General features: G+C 36.6%; 2 protein-coding genes across 6 annotated transcripts in view; both read left to right on the top strand.

Moving 5' to 3' along the window:
• Nucleotides 1-4374, top strand: part of LOC139958342 (ATP-dependent translocase ABCB1-like) — a 40514-nt gene extending 36140 nt beyond the window's left edge. For all 4 annotated transcript variants that reach the window (XM_071955338.1, XM_071955339.1, XM_071955340.1 and 1 more), the window contains one exon: nt 153-4374. In XM_071955338.1, coding sequence (XP_071811439.1) covers nt 153-353 — 201 coding nt within the window. In that variant the 3' untranslated portion in view covers nt 354-4374. The remainder of the gene's footprint in view (nt 1-152) is intronic.
• A 591-nt stretch (nt 4375-4965) lies between these two features.
• LOC139958353 (leucine-rich repeat-containing protein 46-like) lies at nt 4966-25049 on the top strand. Of its 2 annotated transcripts, XM_071955361.1 has the most exons (8): nt 4966-5131; nt 6265-6346; nt 7305-7413; nt 8507-8663; nt 9282-9351; nt 10093-10268; nt 11562-13933; nt 16370-25049. In XM_071955361.1, exons 1-7 carry the CDS (start codon nt 5062-5064, stop codon nt 11717-11719), a joined length of 822 nt encoding a protein of 273 aa, XP_071811462.1. In that variant the 5' UTR covers nt 4966-5061; the 3' UTR covers nt 11720-13933; nt 16370-25049. The 2 variants fall into 2 exon arrangements, with proteins under 2 accessions (XP_071811462.1, XP_071811463.1); XM_071955362.1 differs by lacking the exons at nt 4966-5131; nt 6265-6346 and adding an exon at nt 6753-6930.
• Nucleotides 25050-25708: the final 659 nt, after the last annotated feature.

Genomic DNA, 25708 nt, shown 5'->3' with positions numbered 1-25708 from the left:
TTTTGCAAGTGTTGTAAGAAAAGTGCACCTGTGCAATGAAGATAAATATTTAGCAAAATAGAGATAATAGAGAAGTGAAGTTAGCAAGTAATGTTGCGACAAAATGTGCCCAGAAGGTGTTCTATGACTGTGCTACGTATGTATTTCAACAGGTTGTCCAAGCCGCCCTAGACGAAGCCAAGAAAGGCCGTACCTGCATCACCATTGCGCATCGTCTGTCCACCATCCACGATGCGGAGAAGATCGCCGTTATTAGGCACGGCAGAGTAGCCGAACTGGGAACTCATGAAGAGCTGATGGCTCTCAAGGAGCAGTACTACTCTCTCTATACTTCACAGTCACTCATGAAGTAAAACTTGGTGCACCTTCAAAATGGGTGTCACTGAACCCCCCTCCCCAACACCACTCTGTGCATTTTAGCCTATGTTCTTATTATTGTTTTTTATTTTTGTTTATTCTAAAATGTTGATGAAATTTAAATTCCCTTTCCTTTTTTTGGACGCTGCTTTCATTCTCATGTGAAAAATCCCAAGTATGACATTTGACCTATGAATAAATGAACGATGTTAAACAGATGTATTCCCTTCAAAGAATTTGCATTTTAACATGAACTTTATAAATTTAAAGCTTTACAGTCTTGTATCAAGGCCAAAGCATTCTCACACGACTTTACAACAGTTAACACCTGGTCTTTGGTAACTTGGTCAGTTGTCACTCCCAGGGCACTACAGTATGCAACATATACATGGCTCAGACCTACAATCCTTAGATCCCAAGTCAATTGCTCCATTCTATTCTATGTTGAATGGTTATTGATGTGGATGATAAACTGAATACTGTCCCAAGTCCTGTGTTAACTTTATCTTTCAACTTTCATATTTTTCCTTATTAACGATTTCTTCCTGTGATAGTTCAATTAAGATTAAGATTAGCACAAAGCTCACAATATTGAAACAGAGGCTCAATTAGAAAGACTGAATATTTATAAGGTTTGAATATGGATGATGACAGGAGGCTTATTATTTTTTTTTATCTTAATGAAATACATAATGTTACAAATTGAACTATTCAACTCCATGAAGTGTAACAACATGTCTTTGTAGAAATATTAATCTGAGGCTCTTTTTTTTTATGATTATTAATTATTTCTTTAATCGCAAACGATAATCGTCTGCACATATAATATGTAATGAAATGACCAAAGGGCTTAAACTGAAACAATTTTACAAACACAATGCTTGGTTCACAATCATGTGCATAGTCATAGACATCAAGAGACTGTTTAAGATTTTATTTTTCATATGATGCTAAGCAAATTACGAGGCTTTCCCAGTTTGGACCAAGTTTGACTTTTTTGACAAATTTGTTTCAAGGTGATAAAATGTAGAAATGTACTGCACATACCTGATTTAGTTGAGGCTTTAATGTAATTCATAATCTCTGTCACTTACCTTGAGTATCATTTTGATCTTCTATTCTGTTATCGATTGACCATAGAAAAGGTGAAATACCTGTTTGATGGTACTACATCAAAGTAAGAATGACTTGTTCTATTGTATATCATTATTCTCCTTTATACACATCTCTAGTATGTAGGCACATGCAATATATACTGTATCTTCTAGTTTTATAAATATTTTTTTCTTTTTGTCATTTTGGGTAAATTTACTTGAAGTCGTTCTAGAATCTTTCACGTCTGTAACACAAACTTGGTGATTGTCCCGTTTGCTGGCCGTGTCAGTCAAGCATCATTGTTATTCAGTTTTAGTTTTGAATACACATAGTCATACAAACTGCTTGTCCATGTAAATTACCTTTAAATGCACATACTGATACCTATGCATCTGTTTACAATACACATGTGGCTTTTTGATGTCGTAAAATAAATGCCTTCCAGGGCGATTATTTTACTACACTTTCCTTACTTTAAAGAAGAGTCCATGTCAAAATATCGTTTTGATTTTTTCGTTTTATTTTTTACATATCAAAACAAAATTTTGACCTGGACTATTCTTTTAATTGATACATTAAATTAATAATTGTGTTTTAAAATTCAAAACCTGATGACAGCTTCTGAAACACCTTGTGTAACTATAGTTTGAGTCAAGAAAATGGAGATAAAAACCATTTGGATTGTTGTGTTTTGAGGTGATAATTGTGGTCATGAGATGAAAGCCTCATTTTAGTGTACATTAACTTGATATAATGGAAATGGTCTTTCAACTGAGAGGATCAAATAGTATGTTTTGGCATTACATAGTAATGGTGATGAATATGCAACAAGATTTGAATATTTATCAGTCATTTTGCATATGTATCATTCACCAGTAGAGATTGATTCATCTGTCATGTGCAGAATCATAATGTGATATAGTATATTTTGTAAAATGAAAAAGTTAAAACAGAAGAAAAAACTATACTCGTAATAAATAATGTATCCTCTTTTACATGATAATTAAGAAGTCTTTTGTTGATCTTAAGCGAGTCTAAAATAGTTTTTTATAGATATTTTAATGTGATTAACAGAAAATAGAGCTTTCACTCTTTCTAGTTTCCCATTTTTTCTCAGTTACTCTTGCACCTGATTATAGTCTTATACTACTTTAACTCTCTTTTAAGTTAAAGGCCCATTGGCTACCCACCACTGTTGGCATTTGAGCTGCATGTGTTTGGTCCATTTCGTCCGTGCAAATGGCTCATTTTTACAACGGTTGAGCTATGGACGAGAAATTATCTATATTTAGCCAAAATATTCTGTACTATTAAACTTACTATCCTCTGTGAAACATTTCACCATTTATATTTTTAAAGTTTGGAAGTAGAAAATGTGTATTCAAAGTTAATTTGCACCTGTAGATATATAGTCTTTCACTCAATCTGTGTCCAGCCATGCCTAGATATGTAATTTAAAAGGGCTTTTCTATATTGTTCAAAATAATATCATAAGTTATACTCATAACATAATGGAATCTTCAGTTTTATACATCCTTTTACATATGTCTCTTAATGAGATCATCACTACCTCTTCAGTGTTTTTGTGATTGAATAAGGTTGCTTTGGTTTCTAATAACCCATCTATTGGGTAATATTTCAAAATGTTTCAGAAGTCCCCCATTACATCTCTAAGTTTGTATGTCTTTCATGTTTGGTAGTACAAACAAAACATTGTATGGATGGCATAGTTAGTGTATGAGCAAGTGCTACAACATGCATGTGTACAGGATACCTAAATATATAGTGGTTAGGGTGTCTGCATATAAAGCTGGAGGCCAGTGTTCGAATCCCGGTGGCGGCTGGAAATTTTTCACTCTTCTGGATTTTACAACTCTCTACAATTTCAATTATATATATATTCATTAGCCTTTGTCGTTTATTTCCATTTCATTAAGTATCTCTTTTGAGATCTGGCTTTAGGAATCACAAATGATTTTGATTTGGTTAGCATCATGGTTGATCCCTAGAGTAAGGCAAATATGTCACCAAAGCAGAACAAGTATTGTTCGATACAGGTAGCAAACGCCTCTAGTGGAATTACGACCTTCCTTACCGGTTTCGAACCTCTGGACATACAATCAGCATCCTAGCCTAGTGGTTAGGGTGTCTGCATATAAAGCAGGATGCCCAGGTTCGAATCCCGGTGGAGGCTGGAAGTTTTTTCACTGTTCTGGATTTTCCTATTCATTATGTTTTCAATTATATATATAAATATGTATATATATATATATATATATGTTTATATATATATACATATATATATGTATATACATAAATTTTTCAATGTCAGTTTTTGCTGAAATATTACCAAAAATCTACTTAGGGTTTGGTCTGGAATGCAATCCTCAAACACTTTCTTTGTTCAATTTTGAGTAAATGTTTATTTTTACAGTAGATCAATTGTTTGATTTGATTCCTTCTAAGATAACACTTAAATCTCTTAGGAAGTGTTCAAATGTACAGTTCACTGATTTCAGGCCAGGTATAATAGACGCTTCATCTGAGGTGCAAACTTGGATACTTGTTTAAAGATTATAGCCTTTTGCAGCAAACAAATTATATACAACAAAGTATGAAAACTTTTGATAAGAGTTTAAGTGTGCTCAAATTATGTCTATGTCACAAATCATTAGGATAGAGTATGTTTTTTTTTGGGGGGGGGGGGTGGGAAGTAGAAATGGGGAAGAGGAGGCTGCAGTAGCAGTGCTACAGTAAATCCACTTGACAATAAAGACAAGTATATGTTAATGACCCCATGTACCTGATGACCACTTTCATATTGTGTATGATTTTTTCAAGCTGTTTGTTCATTGCTTTATTTTCTTTGATTAAAGGTATTTTGAGGTAGGTTGATTAAAATATATTTTCTCCACCAAACTATCACCATATGGGTGTTACCTCTTTGTCTTTTGTGTGCCTGTATCTTTTATTGCAAGTTGACTGGTGTAGGAAACTACATGTTTTGCTTGAGATGGGTTAAAATTTCTTAATACACAATTGTGCAGTGTTCATTCAAGACAGATGCATACATACCAACTCTCATGACGGTTATTACCCATGAGACTCAGTTATAGGAATCATGATTATTGATGATCTACAAAATATCAAATGCAAAAATCTTAAACTAGTGGCAATACAAAACTTTTGAAAAAGTCAAAGAAAATTGACAAGGAATGTTGCGCACAATAAAGTTGAAATAGCATATCAGAATGTGAACACTGAGTTTCATTGACTTTAGAATGTTTCAATAAAATCTCCAGGTTTCTTGCACCAGTGCCTAGATTTTCGTGGGTGTATCTCCAGGTTGGCATATGTGGTGGGTTGGCAGGTATGTAGTGGCAGTGACCCCAAATGGCAATTCAGTGTGCATCAATCACACGAAGTACTGGCTACCTATGTTTTCATTTGATAAGTTGATTCCCTGATCCCTGCCCTCCACGCACGATGGTGATTGAAGTAACATCTAATGTTCTCGTGCCACCTTCTGTTTCTAACGACGCTCGTCGTAGATCTATTTACCGTCGCTCAAAATACTCAGTTCATAAGTTGCTGATCAGTGTCAGAAACATGGCAAGTGAACCAAACGTACTCATGGAAGCAAATTTAGGAGAGGAAGGACATGTAACTACAAAAGCAGGTCATTTGAAAATTAATTGATAACGTTTTGCTTAATTCTATTAAAAGAGTCTCGATTAAATCTTAGATCCCATTGGCCTATGTAAACAACGGTAGGCAATGTCGTAACGTTGGGAGTAATTTCGCTAAAACAAATTAGGCCTCCGAGTCCTAGGCTAACTTAGTGTCGGTAGTAAGCCAATGTCATTTGGTAAATTGTGATTATGTTATTAGTACAAGGAAGTATATCATATTCACGGTTCCTAAACCAACTTCGTATCATAACGAGCTAACTTGTAGCTATTAACTTAGGCCTACTTCTTATACGACAATAATGGCTTTAGTGTTACACTGCAGTGTTGTTAAACCTAGGCCTACATAGCCCTAACTTTGTTACCAAATACCAGAAAGCTATGGTTATGAGACTAGTCTGGCATATTCCTCTCAGCCAATAAGGAATGCAAGGTGCAACGATTTTGTTTTGAAAGAGCACAACAAAGTTTTGCATCACAAGACTGTTAATGGATTCATGGGAGTCCGAATAGCAGAACAATGTGACATACACATTTTTGTGGGTGGGGGGGGGGGGGAGAGGGAGGTACCTTTCAGTATTTTGTGAAATATATTTGTTTTTGTGTCTTATTTATTGGTTTCCTAGTATTTTCCATTGAAAGTGCAATTTTTCTATAGGGCCCCATTGGAAATGGGCTGACATTCTGTCAGTCTAATGGGTTTAGCTCCTGTTACTCTTTTTGTTCTTTTCAATTCCGTCCTTTTTGTCTTTTGTCTTTGTAATATTTTTTGTATTTTGAACAATCTGAGTGCGAATAAAATAAAATCAAATCAAGTACAATGTGAAATAGGTCCAACGCCTATATATTTTTGTCATGAGCTTAGCCTCATGTGATGCCACTGAAAAAACTGTTTTCAATAGACTACACATTTTCTATAGACTACTATAGACTACACATTTATTCTATAGACTATACATTTATCTGGTTTAAAAAAGATTTAAATTTATTCCAGTACATTGAATACATTTTGACAGCCCTTTTTGTATGGCTTTAGTACTTTCTTTGAGTTTCCAGGCTTGACAAGCTTTTCAGTACGGTAATATATTTCATTTTATATTATTTTTTTCAAATATCATTGTAGTAAAACCAGTCAAGATTACTGTGGCAATGATAGCAAAGAGGAATCTTCCTCCAGCAATTGTTTCCGAAGGATCTGAACAACTGTAAGTTGTAATGGAAAGCAAGTGAGTGGGGAGGGGGAGGGGGGGTTGGGAAGGAGTTGGAGGATGTGGAGAGATGACTTGGATATACAGGGCAGAGTTTAAAATCATTGAGTTGCAAAAAAGGGATATCATTCAGGAAATTATACTTGTACTTATTAATTTAATTATACTTATTTCATTGTTGTGCAGTGAAGTATGGTGTTTTTCTCATAAATATTCATGACATATTTATTCATCAACTTTGATTTGCATGACAAAGATGACAACTATGATAGGTATTTTGTGGCAGAGTAGGATCAAACCAGAAGTTTATGCTGTACAGTAATTCTGTTGTGACTGTTAATTAAAGTAGGTCTCATGTTAATGCAGTACTTTTTAAAGCAAGGGTAATTGTGTACAGTAAAGCTGTATACAATAGTCCTTGGAAGTTAATAGCTTCTGTGTCCCAGACCTGTATCTTGAGTGTCTTTTGTACTAACTGCCAGCTTGTTGTACTACATACTGTTCTATATATATAATAGAAAGAAGCTGAAAATTGAGGTTCTGCCAAAACTCTAGAAAAAAGTCATCTGTGTGAAAGAAAAGTAATGATACCTCCATCTTAGAAATCAAAATATGTTTAAGATAATTTGTATTCAGTCATTTAAGCCTCAGAAACAGAAAGTATGCTCTATTTAGGCCTATAGTTTCACTTCTGATATGAGAGTGATTGCAGATAAACCAGAGAACTTTCTGTTTACCAAGTTTGCCACAAGTGGCTGTGTGAAAGCACCATCAGTGACAAGATAGTGACAATTGGAGAACAGATATTTGAATTTTTGTTCTCAATGCAGTTGTGACTCAAGTGTCTTAAATTAAACAGAATGTGAATTGACATGTGTTTTCAGCTAGCCTTGGAATGAAAATGAAATGATGATGAAGAAATTTATGTGAAGTCATATATCTTTTTGATTCTCAGGATTCACAAAATGTTGAAGCTGACTCATGTCAGGTTAGACAGAGAGAATATTGGAGAGATTGATCATATGGAAGTGCTAGGACCGGTCACAAACCTTTACCTTCAACAAGTAAGAAATCTATTCAATTTTACTCCTTGATTGCCTTAAATGTTAGTATGCATCTTTCGTGAGGGGGGACATTGGGGAGGTCGGGGGAGGGGGAGGGATTTAGTTTTCAATTGACAAGGTTTGGTTGTGATCCTTCTGCAAAGGTGAAAGATAAATGTAGTCCTTGATAATGTGACATTATGGTGATAAAACCTGAATTTGTTAGCACAGAGATTATAATATGTATCTGATCAATGTAGCTGGGATATTGAAAATTGGAAATAGCTGGTTTCTTAACTGAACTAAAGTCCCCCTGACACTGTCAGACTGATCATGACTCAACTTGATTATCTTTACGTTGATATTTGTGGATAGTCGTGATATGTACGTAACATGTGCTTAAAGGCATTGAAGACTCACCCCAAGCCGCGTGCGGCCATCTGAAAAAGTTAACTTTCTGTTGCTTGCAAGTGACGTTTTGTTCGTGTGGCTACAAAATGCAGACAGTAATAAAACGTGATACCTTGTTATCTTTAGCTGGACCTAAGCTGTCCATCGCTGTATCGTTTATACACTGTGCTGTGGGTATTGAACGCAGCTGTATGTACTGACTGTACACTAGTGTCTAATTACCGACGGTAGCAAGCTGTGTGTGTATTTTCTGGGATTGATGGTGGTGTTTAACCCTTCTGTTCCACCTCATTCGAAACTAGGTCAGATTACCGGCATTAGACGTTTCTTTTTGCGCGAGTCTTCACACCCTTTAAGGCTCCGACAAGAGCGAGATTTTATCACTTTGAATATTGCGTCTGCTTCACTCTGGAAACTGAAAGACTTGCAGTGGCAGTGTGTGAGATTTCACAAGTAAAACTGCCAGTTCTTAACAATCGTTGCGTGCACACATCAGTCGTTCGGTGTGCAACGTCAGTTGTAAGACCATGGACCTTCAAGACTTTCGAAAACAATAGGTCCAGTTGAGTTGGGTCTTGTTAAGTCAGGCAGTGGGCTGTCTGCTTAATCCTCTTTGTTCCATGTTCCTTCCTCATTCCCTTGGTGGATAATTTCATACGTAGGATTCAAATAATTTTGTAATGTTTTTTTTTTCTTTCTTTAGAATTTTATAGAAAAAATAGAAAACCTTGAGAGTTTGATGGAGATTCGTTTCTTGGTGCTGTCTGGAAACAAGATAAAAGTGGTGGAGAACATTGAACTGTTGGATAAATTGCAGTTCTTGGATCTAGCAGATAATTTAATCGAAAATCTGGATCCAGGTAAATTACTTTTTTAAGCTCAGTACAATTTATTGGGGCGTTTTTAGTCAAAACGAGAAACGTCTAGTCCAACTGTACAGTATTCAATGGTCAAATTGCCAAAGTTAATACTTAACTTTTGTGTAATGGATGGGTGTTAAACTACCTTCATGCAGTGGTGTAGCCAGAGGGAGGAGGGGCTGCAACAGGGGTGGGCAAAGTTCTCCCCCCCCCCAAATAAAAAAAAAATTCAGGGACTAACCAGGGACGGCAAACATGTGCACATTCATGCAAAGTTTCATAATCTGGCAAAATGTACTTAAAATGATGGAAATTTATATCACCATAACGATTTTCCATCTATGCCTCTTTTTCAAAATGACAATTTCTCAAAGGGGATCGGTGATCGGTCTCCCATCACATTCCCATACAGAGCACTCCTCAAAGTGGACGTCAGCCAGATTATGTATCCACCCCTCCCCTCCCCCCGCCCCACATGGAAGATGTTTGTTCTTTCTTTATCTGTCAATGAAAGAGGAGGAGTAGTTTATAACAAGTTATCACTTTACCATTCCCTTTCAAATATATCTCAGCTTTCTGATAAAGCTACAAGTATGATCTAACTCTACAATTTTTCAGAACAGTTTCCAAAGTCTTTGATGATACTGAATTTGACAGGGAACCCCTGCTTTGCAAAGAATGGCTACAGGTAATATGATATTTATGTCATTGGAATTAATTTTCTTTTTTTCTTTTTAATGTATGCTTTTGCATTACAAATTAATAAAAGACGTGAGATTCATTCATGCTTTGACAAACAGACGCAAATGTATTTAATGTATTTATAGTTTGAGTGTGCTTCACTTTTAGAAGAAACAACAAAATTCTTGCATTATGAAACAGATCTAGAAGTAATTCCACTCTGTGCTGGGTCTAACTTTTCCACAAGACTACCTGCTTGTGTTGTCAGTGAAGTTTCAAATTGGTCTGTCATGTAAACCAACCTGGTAGATGATGCAATATTGTAAAACTTTAAAGATCTATCAACAATAGCAACAATTGCAAGTCAGCTTTGCTTTTATAATGAAAGGGGTCATTACAACCTTTTGTTGATATATATTGTGTGATGCAGTGTGCAAGTTGTTAACTTGGAATCTAATCCACAAGTTAAACACACACATAAATATATACATATATATATGTATATATATGATCTTTCAAAAATGGAAAATTAAATAAATAACAAACAAATAAGGTGAAATTTGTAATTTATGAGTTTTTTTACCCAAATTTGATGGTTAATTTTTTTTTTATAAAAATGATATTTCTAACATAAACATTCAGTAGCAAAAAGTTATATCCCTGGTTGGAGTATATCAGAGAATCACATGAAATTAATTTAACTACTTTTGTCTGGAACATTTGTTTATCATCATCTATCCCTGTACAGACTGGAAGTTATTAAATCTCTGCCCCATCTCAAGCAGTTGGATGGTGAGATGGTAACTGATAAAGAGAGAAGAGAGGCAGGACATGAGATCGTATCAGAGAGCGATGAAGATAGTGACGATGATGAAGGTTTAGGTGATGAGACAGATAGTGAGAGCTATCACAAGAGCCTTGATGGTGAGATGGTTTTATAATTTTTTATTTGATTTATTTATTTTTATTTTGTCATCTTTAATGAAGGTAGTCCTGCTCAGTGCAGAAGCACTGCTTTCCAGAGGAGCCCTCAAGGAGGGAAGGGCCGACATTCGGCGTTTGGCACTAGAAATTCGAACGCCACGGTCATTGAAAGGACCGCGCGCTCCTCTCCTGCTTCATCGGATAAGTGAAAAAACGATGAGAGACAATGAGAGACAATTCCAACTTAACCTCCTAAGTTAGCAACTACCGCAAACAGCTAAGATACGTCTAACTACGTCTAACTACATATGGGAGTTATCCTAGTTTTACAAGTTTACAAGTGATATCCTTGGAGCTGCTAGTGTGTAAATCTGTGATGTCATAGCACCGCTAGAATCTGAAACTAGTCATATTTTTCAAGGTAGAATGTATATGTTACCTTGACACTGAAACCAACGTCTTCATTAGGTCTTGTTAAAGAGCTTCAATCAGTGGCGGAGCTAGGGGTATTGGTCGGGGGGGGCGAGAATGGTCTGTAGGGGAGCTTTTGACACTATCTAAGCGGAGCGCCACCACAGGTTGGCGCGGAGCGTACGGAAAATTTTTGAGAGAAGATACTCCCTAGATCGCTTGAAATGACCCTTTCCAGGCCTTGCTAATTTGCAGATAATGTGACAAATGTCAATCGGAAGATGAGAGCGCAATAAAAAAGTAAATAATCGCGAATAAGTAAAAAGTGGTAAAAAGCTGAAAAGGGCGCCAGCAGTCCATTTGAGTCAGTCATGGGGGCATCCCCCCCCCTCCCGACTGTGTGGACGCTCCGCATCTGGCTTCAATATTTTTGGAATAGGGCATTTGCAAAACCCAATCTCTACTAAGGAAAATAAGCATTGTAATAAATTAAGAAGAGCATTACACATTGAAGCACATATCAGGCTCAAGTGATGTCATGTTTAGACTTGATCAAGTCCTTCAACTTTGTGTTTGATGGAACATTAAATTTGATATATTTCCCAAATGGAATATGATTTTTCTTAGCATTTTTGGGGGAAGTTGATCATAATGACAGTTATCTCTATCACATAGACCAATAATGATGGTTGGGTTTGTGTCTTTCATAATTTAATTTTAAATATATCGTAACATTATCAAGCCACTTCTTTGAGGAATATCGGGTACCGAATCTATGATGTTAATTCCGTTGCATGCCGGAATGTCACAATTAACCGGTATTTTGGCAAGATTCCAACATGTTTTGAATTTTAATGCAAAGTAATTCCCTCTCTTCATCAGATGTGCTCCGCCTTTCTGCCGATCTGATTTCCAAATCAAAGAACAGAACCCTTCAGTACCTCTCGAGCCATGACGGCAAAATGGCTGCTATCGAGGAAATCAGATCTCAGTCAAGGCAAGAAATGACATCAGCAAGGTCAGAGGTCACACCCAGATGAATAATTTATAGTTTCTCATCTGGAGAATTGCTTCCGTAACCTTTGACAATTACTTCCTCAAGTGATGCAGACGCAAGAAATAATTAATGCAGTTAATATTAAACTGTCCCGATGTATCTGTGAATTTACAGATATATCGTAGACAAAAAGCTGATCAATTCATTGGGCTAGCGGTCTACTGGATAAATTTGCATGAGAACTACACATTGTATGGTGTGTATTAAACATACTGTATATGAATATCGGTCAATACACAAAATATGAGAAACTTGAGAATTGAATTAGGCAGATATTTCATTGAACAGTATTCTACAAGAGCAAGTATACAACTGACATAGAAATAATTTAATGTAAGAAGAAAGAAACATGTGCATTTATGACTCGAGATGAATCGATCATTTCTAGGAACTGTAGAAACAGAACAACAGTGCTGGCATCAATTTTAACAAAAGGCTTTTTAACAAATACTGTTCAACATTCTATATTGTGCATACTGTGATGCAGATATTACAGCTATGCATACTAGCAAGCTTACATTGGCAAAGAGCTGTGAAATTGAACAAAGCCTTCGATGAAATAGCGTGAAACAGACACATTGGCAACATATATGATGGAAGAAAAGTCAAGATGATTTGCTGTGGGCAAGAGTTGTATACTACAGCATCTGGGAATAAATTATCTTGAAGAGTCACATCAAAATATATTGAGATACCTAATGTGGGCAAAATGTGATATAAATGTAGTGTAATGTAGTATATATTCAATATTTTATGAGAAACAAAATTTATCAAACTCAAAATTTTTCCGCAAACATCTAACCATTAAAGTAGTCAATCAATTTTTAGAATTTTAGAGTTTTAGCATTGTCATTGCTAATGCTCTTTGACTCAAGCCATCATATTGAGTATGATGTACCTTGTAGGGAGGTCAGTATGGTACACAGTGTCGATGATTGGTTTTAACTTAATGCTACAATATATATCATAGTTTGACATTTCTCAGATTCTTTGTTGTGGATGTGTATATTTATGTCTTTTTTTCTTCTTTTATTGGCCCACCCTTGTACGTACCACAAGGAGTTGGGAACATTTACTTGTAAATATAGAGAACACTTAAATATTGTATTTGCATTTGTTTTTTTTAAATATTATTTCCATGATTTATTTTATTTGTATTCACTACTACGGTGGCTATGATTGGAGACCACAGTGGGATTGGACTGAGATGACATGAAGTCACTTTATCATTTCAGTGTTTGGGTTGAGGAAGGTGGGAGGGGGCGTAATAGATATTTAAAAACAAGTCAGAAAAATACATTTCTGTCTGGGATTGGCAATTTTATTAGCTAGGAATGCAAAGGAACCCCTCCCAAATCCCTCTCCATTCTCAGATATACTTGATCAAGTTGTTCATTTTCAAGCTTGAAAATTGTATTTTTAAGCTTGTAATCCCCTTCATAATCCCTGCTAGGCCTCTAGGAGAGGTTGTTTTATGTCGTAACTGAATATATTTCAATTTCCATTGAAATACTGTAATAAACTTTAATAGACTGGTATCAGCGGTTATGAAATTTTAATGCAGCATATCGCACCCCACATAAGGTTTGCAAAACGGTGTAAGAAAAAAAACATTAACTGTCAAATTGTGTAGTTTATCTATGGTCACGGTATAGAAAAGTTCCACCCTGTAACTCTGTGCCTACTAGCTACCTTGGTTCACGCTGTAACTTAATTCTATGTGTCTGTGTTCTTATGATTATTATTATTATTTTGGTAAGGAAAGAGAGCACAATCGGAGGAAATCGGAGAAAGGTAACGGCTATATACCGAAATGTTCAACAAGAGCTGCTTAAAAAGCGAAGGAAACATTCGGTTCTTTCAACCTAATAGTTTCATAAATGTCTGTATAATAAACCCAGCATGTAAAGAGTTTGCGGTCTATTATATTAACGCATCTGCGCAAGTGCGTGCCTCCGTTCCGGTGTCAGGTCATGTCAAGTGATATAAACACGTACATTGCACACGCGATGACAAAAAACAACGATAGGCCTATATATTTTCTGCACAATATTTCGGAGAATAAGTTGTTTTGCATGTTATCCATACCACTAATCTGAGTTACATGTTAATGCCGACTATATCGTTCGTCGGTGTTCAGTAGCAATTGTCAAGAAGTTGTAGCATGACCAGTGTTGATGACAAGTTGCTACTTTTGGTAAGTTAGATGATAAGGCTAGAACGTAGGCCTAGTACTACATACTATATGAAAAAAAAAAAACAAGGTAGCTTAGGCCTAAGGCTACAACTGTCAGGCCTACGTCTGCGGAGTTTGGGACGGCCCATAGGTTCTTAAAGTAAATAAGTAAAAAAACTGTTATCTCAGTCAGACATAGGGTTGTAAATAATGGAGTGGTTTGCATCTTGGCGACTGCTTTGGTATTGTTTTTTTTCAAAGGTTCATGCATTCCATGGGGCTAAACTAAGATGCAAACAAACCAATCCCACTCTACACTAATTTTTGGTACCATTGTGTAGTAAATAAATCTAACAAGGCCGTGGCTATTCTTACGACTAGTCGTAACAATTATTTATAAACTATTCTTACAACAAAGGCAAAGTCAAGCGCAGTAAAGTAAATAAAGCAACTGCGCATGTAGTAGGGGTAACCCTAACTTTAACCCTAAACCCCAATCCTAACACTAACCCTAACCAGAAATTATTGTTACTCCTGGTCGTAAAAAAATAGTATCCTGTCATAGAAATAGCAACTGGGCATGCGTAATCGGAAATTATTCTTACGAGCAGTCGTAAGAATAGCCACTTTGATTTAACAATCATGTTGATTCAATTTTTTGCCAAATTTCGGAGCATTCGCAAATAATTAGTGAATTCAAACTTCAGACAAAGTATTTTTTAAGAAAAAGACGCCCAGGAAAGAACCTGAGCACGAAAACCGAACGACTGATCCGCTCTCAACCCCAGTCCCATTGCATTGGGACTGACTGTGTGATCATCGCCGTGTGTGCATCACCAATTCCCCTTGAAAGGGAACAGATACTACACATGGTCTTAGCCAAAAGGACAAAAAACGACAACAAAGTTGTAAAATGTTTTTCAACACAAATATTAATCAGGACCATACACAATTAAGCAAGTGCATAGGCCTTAATGCATTAAAAAAAATAGGTCTCTAATATAATGTGAAGCGTATTCTAGTTATTGTGAAGCGTATTCTAGTTATTGTCATTATGACGTCACCCATGGCTCGCGCATTGGTGGTTTGCGCTGTGGTGTGGCGGGATATAAATCACGCACTATTAGAAGCGTATCTTTTGTTTTAAATGATTCGGGGTTGGAAGACAGCCAAACTGGTTCAAATTGGTTGAGTGCCCATTTGCATATGCTCATCTGCATATCAGGTTGGCACTCAACCAATCAAGAGTTTGGTAAGGGGTGAGTTAAAAGTTTACACCAATCGGGTTCAAGGGCAGAGCGTGTGCCCTGTGCAACGCGTCTTAATTTGTTATTTTGGAATCAGGGGTTTAAGTGTTTCTTAAAGATTTATCGAGGAGTTGAAGTTTATCATCCGAAGTCTACGGACGTAGACAAGTAGGCTCCGTTATTTATATTTACGTCTGTAGACTTCGGGCTCTTTACATTTTAATTATCTAAAGTTACAAGTTACAGTTTTATCCTGAATCAATAAAAGAAGACATATATTATGCAGTACCCGCTTTTCCTGATTATTTCACGTTTCACGCTCGGTTCTACGGTATCAGTGTAAGGCCGGGCTTACCGTTCCCGAACTACCTAAAATAAGCCTTACAATAAGAACAAAAATTATGGAAAGTAGGAAAAGGAAAGTTGTTAGAACGTTAATACCTTTCAAAGATCAGCAGTGTTCCCCCAAAATTTTCTAGAGAGTCCGATAATGGTCACACATGTTCAAATTCCGGAAAAACCATTTTACTGCCACTCAAAGTTGTCAATGTCATCCACACTGAGGTATTAAGTTGCCTATCGTAATAATCTCCAATATTTTTGAATAATTTGTGAGGATCAGAGCTTCTAGGTAAATTATATCGAAAACCTAAATCAATTTTTAGCATGCTAAACTTTGGGGCTTAATACCTTGAAGAATCCTTGTCATACATGTATCATGTGGAGCATAGTCTTGATCTGATATTGAAACAGTTGTGATACTCTGCAAAACACACCTCCACAGGAAGAAAATTAGCTAAGATAAGTTAGCATTAGTCGGGTATTAAGTAAGTTAACTTTATTGAATCCCAGAAGGACATTACATTTCTGCGGTGAGAAATACAATAAATGAATACAAAATACAAAGAATGATACAAAATACATAAAAACATTGATAATATACAATCAGTTATATGCAGTCTAAACAAAAACTTACACTAACTAGCTCCAACAGCGCAACTAAGTGGAACAACGATGTGAAGTCAGCGACCTCAATCTACCGCTACGAGCAATGATACGGCTGGTTAGATGATTGGGGTATTGAAAATTGACAACATATGTTGTTGTAACTTGTGTGTGTGTGAAGGGGGAAGGGGGGGTGGGGGAGATTATGTTTAAGAATGGTTTTGCTGTATTTCCATTTTGCTGTATTTCTTATTGTATATTTCAGGTGGAGGCATGGGAAGAATTTGTGCTGTGAAAGGGTGCTCCAAAAGCACAGTACATTTGGATAAATGGAGAGAGAAAACTTGCAAGCTCCATAACATGTCTTTTGGCCGGTGTTACTGTAAACCTCCGTTTGCCCTCCATCCGTTTCCGACTCAACGACGCGATCCCGAAGCGAGGCAGGTATGGATTGAGGCCATCGATAGAAAGACACCAGCCGGATTGGTCTGGCAACCGCCAAACTTTGCTCGAGTCTGTTCCCGCCACTTCAAAGATGGCGAACCGACAGATGAGAACCCGTATCCGACCAAGCACTTGGGACATAAAAACAAGACGTCTTCCAAACATAAGACTCCTAAAGAACCCGTTTGTGGACGATTCGCCGGAGACATTCCTCCAGGACAAGAGAAGACCGTGGATTCGGACATGCCGACGATGTATTCACCTCGGGTCGACCATAACTATCAATTTCGTTGCGACCGTTCTGAAAGTTGCGACTGCAACTGCTGTGTCAGGAAGCAGAAGGATATCCTGAAACTGAAAGACCAAGCAGATGAACTTCATGGTTTGCTAGTCCAAATAAAGTCCTATGCATAAAAAAGTGTTAAATTCCAATATAAACAAGACTTCAAATTTCTTTTCTCTCGCATGGATGTGCTCAGGAATATTAGAGTGCCGGGCAGATTGTGTGGTAGTGTGATCCACACCCTGGGAGAGGGATCTCATGGGTGGGGTACCCCCTCCCCACTGGATAAATTTTGCACATGAAGTATGCTTAGGTGGTGCTTTATTTCCTATTCTGTGCCATGTATTCTCCCAAATTTTGGTTATAGTTAAATTTGTTAAATTATCATCAAACAAGTGCTGGGCAGAAATGTTTAAAATATTGTTTGTGCTTGGCGGCATTCAGAACTGCTGGGCGCAGCCGCCCGGTGCCGCCTAGTGTGAGCACATCCCTGCTCTCTATGATGCCTACAAGTATTTTTTTAGTTTAAATTTGATATAGGGTACGGAAAACACCTGACATATGCTGGAAGATGCATTGATGAGCAGAACAATCTGTCCAGTATTGCATACTAAAAATGCTACATGGTGTGGTCAAATCGCTATGCGTGTGCAAAGGTGGATAACAAGTCTGTACAGAATGAACCGTAGTACTTTATAAATCACGACATTCAAAGCCTTCAAAAACTAATACTTTGTTCAGTCGTGGAAAGTTTGTCGCCCAGACGCTTTTTCATGTTTTTGTTAAAATTTCCAAGTTTTATGTATGTATGTATGTATGTATTTTAGACACTTTTATTTGTAGGTACTTGCGAAGAAGCCATCATTGGCTTATCAAAGCCGCAAGCTGACTGAAGTCAGTCTCCTAGATTCATATTTAACGTCCATGATTATGAATTGTCAACAACTCTGTAACTGGACGACATACATTAATCTTGGAGTGACTCGAACTGGGGACCTTAGGCACCAGCGTTAAGTTTTGACTTTTTCTTCACTTTGAAAGTGAAATTTGATTACTCATGGTTTAATAAATTGTATTGTAAATGAGGTTTTAGTATCAAATAAAATAACTCAAAAAATAAAAAAATATCTGCTTGAAAACGGTTTAAAAAAAGGGGGGGGAGGGTTTGTGGCTTACAAAAACATGTGATATAGAGGCAATAAAACTTTTCATACCTCATTCCATTGCCAAGGTAGAAAGTTTGTCCTTATTTAATTTTGATACTTTCCATTAGGAAAAAACCAGTGATCACAGAAAGACATTATTTGTTATAATTAAATCCCAAATGCTACATATGTATGATATAACATAGTATTATCAATGTACTCTTCAAAATATGAAGAAAAGGTTTTGATATAAAGCTATGAAGCTTAAATATCTGTATATATTTATATTTTTCACCACAGACTTGGTTTTTTGTCAGAATACATTATAATGTTAATCATAATAGGGACGTATGTATGTAAATGCAATGTTTTAGTATCTGAACATTTTTTTTATTTATATTTTTTTTAAATAGCCCAAAGGTTGCTGCTTTTTTTTTCACTGCATTATACTGACCAGGGAGTTGCTAGAAGGAGAAAATATTCCAGTAATTTGTACAATGTCCATTTTTGACAACTGTCTTTTGATATATATATTTCCTTCAAACAGTTAATTATTTGCATTTTAAAGGTTTCTGATCAGCAAACTGATACAACATGTCTAGAATCGTACATGGAAGTGGCTTTTAAATACCCAATGTCTACATTGATGTATTATCGACAATCATCATGATAAAATTGCAACAATTGTTGAATCATCGACTCAAATATGAGTAAATAATATCCATGCATTGAAGTAAATCCTACTGAGAAGCCCATCATATGAACATCTTTTGTAATGCATAGGAGGGGGGGGGGGAGCTGAAGGAGGGGTGTGGTAGGTGGAGGGAAGGAATGACTTGGAAGTTATTATGCGGTAGTTTGCTCAAAAAAAATTCATTCTATAACTCTGTACTATGCTGTTGTCTGTTATTAGATTATTTTGATTGGATCATTTTGTTTCGGGACAGGACAGTGGTCTTGATCAGGCTGTCAATGAACAGATTTGGCATGAGAAAGATCCAACTCATGTTCAAAGTATCCATTAAACTTAAATATATATATTAGAAGCCAATGTACTGTAATCCTCTCTCTAACAACTCTCTGCTTCTAAGGAATGGTTAGAAGTACTGAATTCACCTGCTATGGAATGGTTTGTTATAAATAAATGCAATATTTTTGTGGTTCTATAATAAAGTAGGTCATGTATTTTTTTTATACATGTATTGAATTTAAAACAATATTATTGATGAGTTTTTTTACAAGCTGCTAAACAAAAAGCAGTGGTTGGGATTGAACCAGGGACCTTTTGCAGCCAAATCTGTTTCTCTCCCACTAGACCATAAGGTGGGAGAAAGCTGTAGCCTGCTTTTCAAATATTTAAAGATCCAGTTGTTTGGACTTAGTGTTCTTATAAAACATTTTCTCCACTGATCCTTGTCAGGGAGAAGGAACCTTGTCAGGGGGAGGGGTGCCGGCGAATTCCCTTGGCTGCTTGGGAACCTTGTCAGGGGGAGGGGTGCCAGCGAATTCCCTTGGCCACGTGGGAACCTTGTCATGAGGGAGGGGTGCTCCTTTTCCAGCAATCACCCGCACTCACCCTGGACTTGAACCGAGCTGATCAGAATCATCTAATCGTATACGGAACTACCGATTACACCATTTCGGTTCCCAATGAAAAAACTTGGTTTCTTTCTTTTATACTTCCACCTCCTCTGAAGAACAGAAAATTAAAAGGCTCTGGCTGGACTTGAACCATAGACATGCATCCTGTGGGAATTGAACCCAAGACAAGGAGTTTGTCTTGCTCTTCAGGTACAGAGCACTAACCACTGCGCCACTGTAACTGTTGAAAAATAAAGCTTGTTTCTAATATTTAAGGTTCATAATGGGAGGAAAGAGGTATATAAGCACAGTAAAAGCAAAGTGCCTTCACTGGGGTTTGAACCCTAGATGAGGAGTTTTGTCTTGCTCTTCAGGTACTAGCACTAACCACTGTGCCACAGTAACAGTTTAGAAATAATGCTCATTTCTAATATTTGAACCTAACAATGTAAGGAGACTTAAAAAAAAAAATACAAAAAACCAGTTGGCTAGAGATTCCCAGTTTCACAAGTGAGCTAAATTTGCCCAAGAATTAAGTGAGAACCAGATAATATCAGAGATATCCGGCTCTTATATGGCACTCGTGGCTGGGCATCAACCAATAATTAATTCACTGGTATTAAAGGATTTTACAGGTTAGAAGGTTTATTCCAAAGTGTTTCAGTATCCTGAAAAAAAAACAGTTTATCCAGGTGTGATATAGACACAGATGTTTGAGCAAAGGATATTTCTTTTAACAATTTTGAGCTAGCAAATCAGCTCTGCCTCCCAACCAACCATCCATTCATAATTGTTATTAATGAATGAGTTACATGACATTGTTTATACACTATGAAATATTTTTACAACTTTGCCAAAGTCATCTAGTATAAATCACTGAGAATGAGGCCAATTGTGAGACCACTTGAGATAACCTATTGAACCATTGAAGCTCAAGAGTGTGAAAACTGATAAGGACCACTTGTGTGTGTTTAAACCACCCAACTCAACTCTTTGAAGTAGATTTCATTTCCTGGATGTTATATTGTTGAAGCCCCTTTGCTAAACTGAACTGAAATTGACCAAACTATGTCCACCAAAAGAAAATTATAGCATCGGAGAACTCACAGATTAATTGAGTACCATTAATTTTGTAGTATTGCATGTTTATAAGGATTACAGACATTGACACCTGTTGACCTCATGTGACCTTTGATCTCTGCTAATTTAAATAGGAGTCATGCACTCATCAAGTTGGATCTACATATTTAGTATGGAGTCAACAAGGACATACTTTTTTAAGTATGAACGTAATACACCCTTAACTTTTTAAGTTACTGTGTTACAAGCAGGTGTCACATACATACATTCATGCACACATACATGGCACAGATTCCATTCACCTCCAGCAAGGAATTAACAACCCAGCAAGTCTTTGAATCTATCATTTTCAGGTCAATATAAGTCACTGTCACAAAACACTCTCAGAAAGTTTGTATGGTTCTAAAACGGGATCATAAGAATGTTTTGGGGGGGGGTGGGGTGGGGAGATATGACCAGTGTCGCATCATACTCATGTAAGTTTATTATATCAGCAATGTGTGGGTTTACAAATATCTCAAAGGAAGTGTTTATCTTCAGGCCTTACCCACCCACATTCCTGTACCCCACCAGATTATCAAGCCTAGTTCTGTTCAATTTTCTTGTAATGGATGAATATGGAAAATATTCTCACACTAAAAGGAATTGCAAGGGATCACTATGATGCCCGTTGTCTTTGTAATTTAGTAAAAATAATAAGAATCAGCAGTTATTTCAACCACGCTTAAGCCACCACAAATGTGGGAGAAACCCGCAAAGGCCTATCATAAGTTATGGATTACAACTTACACATCGGGTGGCTTCCAATTCAACAAATTTACTATCTTTTCAGATGGGAAAACAGTAGATTACTCTTAGATGATAAACCCACCTCACTATGACCCAGTAGGGCATCCAACCTGGAACCTCCTGATTGCTAAGCCACATTTGCTTCAAATACCACCACCTTTATCCACTAGGACACAGCACCAGTATAGTGCATAAAGCCAACACATTGAAAATTCAGGCAATATCCACAGAAGTCAATTTCTAGACTTGCTCATGCTGTCCAGTCTTATACATGAAATTGTGAAACTTTTGATTTGATTTTCATTTGGAGATTATCTTGACTTTGTTAGTTCATGACTTCTGCTAGGCATTATAAGCATCTCTACTATATGGATTAACCAGGTAACAGCGGCGTACTAAGAGGGGCCGGTCTCCCTGGTACCAGTCAGAGGGGTGGGGGGTGCCATGCCACAGCCCCCAAAAAATGAAAGGGGGGCAGCTCGTCAATTCAAAGTTTTGCCAAAGATAGCACCAATTTTGCATCTAAGCTACCTTAAACAAAAAATTCGAAGGGGAGAAGACCACTTCTATGGGGAGGAGGCACCACCTCCCCTCTCACAGGACAGCATCCCATGCATGGTGGGGTGACAAAGGAAGGATCATCCCCAGGTGCAATCTATTCTGGGTATGCCACTGCCAGGTAATATTCGTGACAATGACAGTTAACCTGAGCTTGACAACTGGGTATGATCTGTTACCAAATTTCAACGAGGGGGGGGGGGGGACAAAATACCCTTCTCAGAAATGAAGCAAGAACAAGAAGAAGCAAAAACGACACTGGACAAATTATTTTGTTCTATTAGCTTTTACTTATATGTTTATGGAAGGAAAAAAGCATGGGAATTGCCTCAAACATAGGCCAAAATCAAGCCATTCCTATTCACTATAAACAAACCCTTCATAGATAACATTTTATCGATCAAATTGAAAAAAAAAAAGGGTCGACTACCTAATTTATATACATCGATTTACTTTTTTAACTTTTCCCACAAACCCCCTTATGGTATAAACATAATTTTCATATAAACAAAAGCATACATACGAATATTTTTTTTTTCATACATAATTGGAATCAATAAGATTATTTTTTAGTCTGTACAAAAAATTTGGAAAATATAATAGATATATTTGATACCATTAAGGCAAAAATTGCTTTTATCCTTAAAATGGTGATAAATGGAAGAAATCCTACAATTCCTTCTTATTATTATTTAGTTTTAAAAAAATATCACAAAAAATTAACAAATTTACCACCTCTTTTAATGCAGCCTGTTGCATTTCACCACCACAGATATGTAATTTTTATATGAAATTCCCAACAGAATTACTCCAACAACTAGTACAGTGGTTAGTACAGGGGGTGGGTAAGAAAATGATCTGATGGGCCACAGTAAAACTGTACCCAAGCCACTTACTGCAACACCTTAAAGGATGTACCTATTGCTGTGACAGAAATGGACATATATCACTAAATCTGTTATTTTTAAATATCCTATCAGAGGAAGTCTCTATATACATCCCCACCCCCTTCCACGCCCCCCCTTCCCACCGAAACAAGAATATTCCATTATTTCCTTTGCTATAAGGTTTAGTAGACGGCATTTATAAGGGTATGTGGGCCACGGAAATCTTGCTCACTGCACATTGTCTACGATATGGTTTAGCGCAGACGATATGAAGAATCTTGTCTCTTCCTCAAAGAGATGAAATCAGTATACGACTAGACGGAACAGTTCGATCATGGTCATGTCTGTCCCGATTCATATATGCATATTACCCCCGGCTTTACGGCCTCCACAGGTACTGACATGGAGGGACGTGAAGGAAAAACCACAAAATGCGTCCAGCTGCTTTAAGGATGCATTCAGCAGAAAAATATGATATCGATATTTGACGGTGGAGCGGAAGCAACATTAATCAGTGTAGTTTACAATTTAGTACCTTTTATCCTTTATGGGAAATAACCCTTTACTATGGCTCTTATCCCTTTCTTGACAATAGCATAAATCATAAATTCTGAAATTGACCTTAGTTCCCCCTGCTCCCCCCCCCCCCACCAACAAAATAATGTGAAGTGCCTAACAACGGGTATAAAACACAATATAAATCAAAATAGTCACAAGGACACCATCGAGAACAACAACAAAAGTAATACAATAAAGACAATCCTTTTGCTGTCACTAGCTTGAGGACATTGGTGTTAGATCTCAATGGTTCTATATTTAATAATTTAATGCCATCAATATTAAAATATGAAATATACTTTACTAGACTACTGGCTATATTAAAGAAAGGGTCAATGCTAACCATAGCCCTCTTTTTCTTCAATTTGACTTTTACTGAAAGAACAAGGTTCAAATTACACCTTTCTTCATGTAAATTCTCCCCCATACTGACACTGTATGGTAGAAATGACACTGTTTATCAATTAGTAACACCTTTTTTTTTTTCCATTGTGAATTCTTTTAGCCAAAAATCCTGCAGAATTTAATAATTATAATTTCATAATTTCCCCAGTCAGTTTTCTGTTGTGGGTTTACTCAGAATGTTTACAATGCTGATTTATATGATGATATTGAGATTAAATAACTTTTAGGATATCTACCATATACATGTCCAAATGCTATATTCCACCAACTTGTACTTAACAATGACACATTAATTTAATTTAGAACTAAACTTTTAGAACTGCAATTATGCCTTTTGAATTGTCTTTAAGTACATTCTGGACTTTTTCCACCCAAACGTATCCAACAACGTCACATTCGTTATCAATGTAGGTTTTTATTATTAGAATTGCCAAAAAAAAATAAGGCCTCTTAATAGTCTTCTTAAGTACATCATGTAGAAGTTTGAGAAATACAGGCCCAAAGATCTTTTTGATCTCTCTTAAATAATTGATTTAACTAAAACAGTATACTGAGAATGGACAAAAAGGTAATACAAGAACACCAGCATGTAAGTTACATTTGTCCATAAAATACTACTTTACCTATAAATTTCCCAGATTCTGAGTGAGTTGCTCAAACGTTCACAGATGACTCCCTCCCCCACCATGGGGGTGCAGGGGGGGGGGGGTGGGGGACCTTTGTATTTCTTTGAAATACTTTCCAGTTGAATCCATGAAAAAAAAACTTGTGTTCAGAACTGCCTTACAAAATAAACCCCACATAGATCACATCTCCATAGCAACGACTAAGATATATTGTTATCGATCGATCTATGAAATGCATGGAAAACAAGAAGATGAAGTGTACCAGTCTTTTGTTTACAATTATAATAATTAATACACCTTTGCCAGAATTTTGTCCTTCCACAATAATTAAAATTGCAGAATGCTCTTCTCCTCTATATCATTCATTGGCTGATTACGTTTGTTTCTATAATAAGTCGACCATTATTTTTCGCATTATGTCGTCTGTTTTCTTTCGTGTGTTTTTTGTCTTTTTAGGATTGACTCGACATTTTAACAAAAGCATTGATTTCTGGATAAAAATGAAGGGTCACAACACATGTGTGTTACTTAAAATTAAGCATTTCTTTTGAAAGATAAACACTGATAAATGCAAAAGAAATAGTCAAAATAGGAGAGAAGAAACAGGAAGTACGAAGAAACAATGAACGGCTTTACCCACATTTTCTTTACCCCTTTAGGCAGGACAAAATGATATCATTTCTGCTCACGACCTGCTCGAGACAAAAAAATAAAACACGACAAAGTTTTAAACTGGACAAGACTGTTTAAGTCTACACACACAAAGAAAGCAGAAGAAAAGAAGAAACCATAATCAGTATCAGTCAAATACAAAACAGTTAAGCAAAACGGTATATATCTTGACAGAGAAGTTTAGAAGTATTAAACCCAGTGAAAGACCATATTTTAATATTTCTGATATGATGAAATAATCATCTCTGTTTTACAAACAAGATGACTTCTTTCAATAATACAGAGAAGGCAATCCTCGAAAAAAAAAAACAGAAAAAAATGAGAAAAAAAAAATTGACAAAGAGGAAAGTGCCCATAACTATCTCTGATCCTATTATTGCAACAATCCTCCCTGTGTTAGCTGCTGCACTTTATGATCGTTCAACACCGATCATTCCGACACCGATCATTCAACACCAAATATATCGACACCGATCCTTCGACACTGATGACAAATACAGTACGCATGACCAGAGAACGAAAGTCACATAATTTAATTTACAGGAAAAAAAACTTACGGATAAAATGTAAATTTTA

Source organism: Apostichopus japonicus, chromosome 18 (genome assembly GCF_037975245.1).
Source record: "Apostichopus japonicus isolate 1M-3 chromosome 18, ASM3797524v1, whole genome shotgun sequence".
Classification (NCBI taxonomy): Eukaryota; Metazoa; Echinodermata; class Holothuroidea; order Aspidochirotida; family Stichopodidae; genus Apostichopus; species Apostichopus japonicus.
The sequence above is the reverse complement of the archived record's forward strand: the minus strand, read 5'-3'. Positions and strand labels throughout refer to the sequence as shown.

Bases quoted from the DNA above. Each gene is read 5' to 3' on its own strand.
- LOC139958353 (XM_071955361.1), top strand. From the start codon at position 5,062: ATGGCAAGTGAACCAAACGTACTCATGGAAGCAAATTTAGGAGAGGAA. The intron at 9,352-10,092 runs GTAATATGATAT...ATCCCTGTACAG, and splicing joins TTTGCAAAGAATGGCTACAG to ACTGGAAGTTATTAAATCTC. The intron at 10,269-11,561 runs GTGAGATGGTTT...TCTCTTCATCAG, and splicing joins CTATCACAAGAGCCTTGATG to ATGTGCTCCGCCTTTCTGCC.